Source organism: Carcharhinus amblyrhynchos, chromosome 10 (assembly GCF_965287045.1).
Source record: "Carcharhinus amblyrhynchos chromosome 10, sCarAmb.v2.hapA, whole genome shotgun sequence".
NCBI lineage: Eukaryota > Metazoa > Chordata > Chondrichthyes > Carcharhiniformes > Carcharhinidae > Carcharhinus > Carcharhinus amblyrhynchos.
Genome location: NC_137333.1, coordinates 12,584,252 through 12,589,191, shown reverse-complemented (window position 1 = coordinate 12,589,191; position 4,940 = coordinate 12,584,252). Strand labels below are relative to the sequence as shown.

Sequence of the window (4,940 nt, the reverse complement as noted above, 5' to 3'; positions counted from 1 at the left end):
CCACGGCACTCTCAACAATCACTGTTCTGCTGTCTGAAATGGCCCGGGAAGCCAGGCAGTTCAAGATCAATTCGGCGTGGGCAATAAATACTGGCCCAGACACATCCCAGAAATGAAATTAAAACAAATACAAAACAGCTCTTGAACTTGAGCAGAGCAACACACTCACAGGATTCGTCATTTATATCTCAGTAATTAGTATGCCATTGGCCATGACAACTAAACTCGTAACGTACTACTGTAATGTTAAAAAAGACATACATGTCCTATGTGCAGCAACTTGTAACTAGTTCGAATGAAGAATGTTATCTCCCAGAATTTATGTCAAATGCCTTAACAACCATTTACAATAGAACGATGTTGAAAATTAGCCGAGCCTTTCGACTGGGACACAGCCGATGTCTGAATCGCTTTTAATGATATCAGTTATCAATTATTATTGTCAGAAATATCCAACCGCATTGTTTAATTGCGACTTCTCAGAAACTTTATAAGTTGCTAATGATTGACGAATAGTACCGCTCATGATAACCATTGACACCCACTAGAGATAACCATACCGGCGTTTTTTTGATTTTAATATTTACCAATAAAGGTGTTTGATTGTGTCTGACATTAACTGTAAAAGAGAGTGTACACTGCTACTGAACTGAAGCTATTACTGTGGTCGTATTCGACTGGAAATGCATCATATTACAATCGCATATCATTGAAAATGGGGCGCAGGTATAAATTATTAACAGGATAGTGCTATTAACCCTTGGATTGGTGTTTCTGACCGCTGCTTCGCTATAAAAAGTAAATACATTCAGTTTTTCGATTGGACTGGAGCTAATGTCCCCATGTCAGAGTACAATTACATTTTATCACCTCCAAGCCCATCTACAGGGTCAGTCAAACGCAATATTTAAAGTGAACAAAAAAAATAACTGGAATGCGGACTAGTAAAAGGCCGCTTTAAGAACATGTTAGACCGTTCAGCATAACGGAACATTGTATCGTGAAAACTTCTCACGCTGAGATCTACGAAGGCGGGCGACCAAAAATGTTTATGATAAACGATTCAGGCCACGTGTATCGTTGGAAATCATTCTGTGACATCCTATATAACTGCCGTGAGCCGATATTACATGCAAATGTGTATTATGGAACGGCGCATTGGCATACAATATTCAAAATAACAGATTCTAGAAACTTTAGCATGGATCTTTAAACGTTTAAACAGTATTGGGGAAATGTCATTTTCTTTATTTATTCGCCAGTACAGAATGGTGGTCATGATGGAAAAAAGACTTGCGCTTTTTCCTGAGCATCAAACGTCTCAAAGCACTTCCACTGCTGTCATAATGCTAGTCACTATTTTGTTGATTGAAAGTGAGAACTAAAACAGCGCGTGCATGATTAAATAAAACACTTGCAAGTAATAAATGCGTCATTGATCTATTCGGGTAAGCTTGCAAAGAGACTTTTTGTCAATGATATAGTTCGGCACATGTGTCGTTTCTGTTCACATCGAGTTATCGCGTGTAAAAGACAGGCTGGAATATCAGCGACTGAATAACATTCTCCAGAAATGGAACCGATGGGCTGACATAGCTCAGGATGAGCTAGGGGGTTAACTGAAATAATAAAGCTCCGTAAAGTTGCCCTATCAATAAAGACTTCAAGAACACATTTGAATTCATTCTACATACAGTCGACTGGATAGATTGGTGCCATTCGCATACTTAAAATGATTTAGGTGTTGCAAAAAGAGATAGATTCCTACACTTGGGTGAGGGGAATACGCCTACGTAGATGGCATGCACCCCCATCCTCCTCCAGGCAACATTTGTTTAATGGTCCTTGGACATTTTTTTCCACCATCGCTGTCAGAGGAGATAGCGCTGGGAGAGTCCGGTGTCGATTCCTTGGCTCTTGAACGCTGCTTCTTCGGTTTGAGGGAGAGACACAAGTGGGTCAACTGATCAACATCCAGGCGCGGGGAGGGGGGCTTCATCTTGAACTTATGTCCCAACTTTGATTAGAGAGCAGCAGCCGCCGTTCGGAAAACACTTGGGATTAAGGCACAAGGTTGGGGGGGGGGGGGGCACCCCACCCCACCCCAGCAACACACCGGGAGGGGAATGCAATCTTCAGCCCACTTTCCCAGCGCAATCTGTACCAGCCACATGAAGACTTGAGCAAGAAAGACTTAATTGCCCCTGTATGCTGCAACCAGAGCCCTCTCCTCTTTGCAATGTTTCCAATCGCTTCCTATGGCTAGAATAGCTATTTTCCACGTGTTCACGAGCAGCTTGAGCTGGAAGGAGGCTGTATTATGGGAGCTGTAGTCTCCTCTTTCCTTTAATTTCCCAGCTTAGTGCCGGTGGGAAGGGGGAGAGCTGTCAATCAATCAGAAGGGAGGTTCCAGCACGCCTGCGCACATTCTACCCCGCACTCCTCCTCCAATAGGCTGCAGCCTCTCTGCCTTGTCTCCGGGCAACCGCTTCCCCAGCTCCGACGGGCGGGACGGTAAAATCTCGCGCGAGCGCCAGAGAGGCTGGGCCGAGAGTGGGGAGCAGGTGTAAGCGGAGCCTCTGTGTGTCCCAGGCAGCAATAGAGAGGCAGCACTCACTGAGACACACACAAGAGAGCAAGCGGCGGCCTGCAGCTCCACAGAGCTCTATGTACATGTTTACAAAAATATACCCCAATGTATCTATAGATACATCTCCATCTGTGCCCCCAACTTTTGTTTTCTCTTTAAGTCCTGTTCCAGCCGCATTTCCTCTCTCTCTCCAGCATCCCTATGTACAGTGTTCAAAATGATGTCCATGAACAGCAAACAGCCAGCCTTCGGCATGCATCATACCCTACCTGAGCACAAGTACACTTCTCTGCATTCCAGCTCGGAAGCAATAAGGAGAGCCTGTCTCCCAGCGCCGCCGGTATGTAGCAATTTCCCTCTCCACTCTCTCATACCCTCTCTCTCATTCTCTCTTTCCATTTCGCCCCCTCTCTCTCTTTGCCTCTCATTCCCTTTTCCCTTTCTCTCTCTCTCTTTCCCTTTCTCCCATTCTCCTTTTCCCCTTCTCTCTCTCTTTCCCTTTCTCTCTCATTTCTCTCACTCTATTTCTCTTTCTCCCTCACTCTCTCTTTCCCCTTCTCACTCTCTCCCTTTCTCTTCCCCTCTCTCTTCCCCTATCTCTTCCCCCCCCTCGCCTTCTCTCACACTCTCCCTCTCTCATTCTTTCTTTCCCTCTCTCTTGCCTCATCTCTCTCTCTCTCCCCCCCCCAATCTCTTTTTCCTCTCTCTCTCTCTGTGCCTCTGTGGTGAATTTTGGAATCGGTAGCATTGCTAAGCTATCGTTTGTCAAATGCAGTGTGTAAAAAAAAATGTTCAATTTCTCCTATTGTAAATGGGATTTGCACCAACGTTGGAACAAATGTTGTCTGCCTTGGTGTTGGGGGGTTTAAATGGGGGATGTTTTGTGGTTGTTATGGGTTGAGAATGAGCTGTTGATGTTTAATTTCTCTCTCTCTGTGTGTGTGTTTCTGGTCACAGCTGCAGAGCAATATCTTCGCCAGCCTAGATGAAACTTTGTTAGCCCGCGCCGAGGCTCTGGCCGCCGTGGATATCGCCGTGTCCCAGGGCAAGAGCCACCCGTTCAAGCCGGACGCCACCTACCACACCATGAACACGGTGCCGTGCACCTCTACCTCGGCGGTGGCCCTGCCGCACCCGTCCGCCCTCGCCTCCCACCCGCACCACCACCACCACCACCATCACCACCACCACCACCAGCCGCACCAGCCGCTGGACCCGGGGGAGCTCATCGACCACCTCAGCTCGTCCTCGCTGACCCTGGCCGGGGCCATGGCGGTGACCGGGGCAGGAGGAGGAGGAGGAGGGGGTGGAGGGGGAGGAAGCGGAGGGGACAGCGGGGGAGGAGGAGGAGGAGGAGGAGGCGGCGGCGGCGGCGGGGTGGTGTCCACCTCCTCGCACCCCCATGCGGCTCACATGCACAGCCTGGGACACCTGAGCCACCACCACCCGCACCACCACCCCCCGCACCACCACCCGCACCAGGCCGCCATGAGCATGACCCCCCACCCCCCGCACGGGCTGGTGGGCCACGGGGTGGCCCCGGGCATCCCCTCGGTCAACGACGTGGACGCCGACCCGCGGGAGCTGGAGGCGTTCGCCGAGCGCTTCAAGCAGCGGCGCATCAAGCTGGGGGTGACCCAGGCGGACGTGGGAGCGGCGCTGGCCAACCTCAAGATCCCGGGCGTGGGCTCGCTCAGCCAGAGCACCATCTGCAGGTTCGAGTCCTTGACTTTGTCCCACAACAACATGATCGCCCTCAAGCCCATCCTCCAAGCCTGGCTGGAGGAGGCGGAGGGGGCGCACCGGGAGAAGATGAACAAGCCCGACATCTTCAACGGCGGCGAGAAGAAGCGCAAGCGGACCTCCATCGCCGCCCCGGAGAAGCGATCCCTGGAGGCTTACTTCGCCGTTCAGCCCCGACCCTCCTCCGAAAAGATCGCGGCGATCGCCGAGAAACTGGACCTGAAAAAGAACGTTGTGCGGGTTTGGTTTTGCAATCAAAGACAGAAGCAAAAGCGGATGAAATTTTCCGCCAACCACTAGCTATCAGAGACACAGAGAGAGAGAATAAGAGAACGGAATCCCTCTTCCTTTCCCATCCTTTTTTTGTCCTTATTGCTGACAGACTGCTTTAACAGACAGTTTTTTGTTTGAAAACAAATCTCTCCTTGGAGGATCCAACTTGTCTTATTTCATCCGCACCGACTCCCAGATTTTCTTTTTGTGACTCTTCTTCATTTGATTCACTTGCTTTTGATTTTTTGTGTGTGTGTGTGGTGAGGGGGTGGGAAATCTGGCGGACACAAACACACACACACACGCACACACACACACACAGACAAAACAAACA

The 4,940-nt window shown here is 49.6% G+C and overlaps 1 protein-coding gene across 10 annotated transcripts; it reads left to right on the top strand.

Annotated features, from left to right (window-relative positions):
• Nucleotides 1–2,661: 2,661 nt before the first annotated feature.
• On the top strand, nucleotides 2,662–4,648 carry LOC145349345 (POU domain, class 4, transcription factor 3-like). Of its 10 annotated transcripts, none has more exons than XM_080197855.1 (3): nucleotides 2,662–2,930; nucleotides 3,548–3,858; nucleotides 3,949–4,648. In XM_080197855.1, the coding sequence occupies exons 1-3, from the start codon at nucleotides 2,808–2,810 to the stop codon at nucleotides 4,631–4,633; spliced, it is 1,119 nt and encodes a 372-aa protein (XP_080053981.1). In that variant the 5' UTR covers nucleotides 2,662–2,807; the 3' UTR covers nucleotides 4,634–4,648. The 10 variants fall into 10 exon arrangements, with proteins under 10 accessions (XP_080053981.1, XP_080053983.1, XP_080053978.1 ...); XM_080197857.1 differs by having other exon boundaries at nucleotides 3,548–3,859; nucleotides 3,989–4,648; XM_080197852.1 differs by having other exon boundaries at nucleotides 3,548–3,859; nucleotides 3,923–4,648.
• The last annotated feature ends 292 nt before the right edge of the window (nucleotides 4,649–4,940 follow it).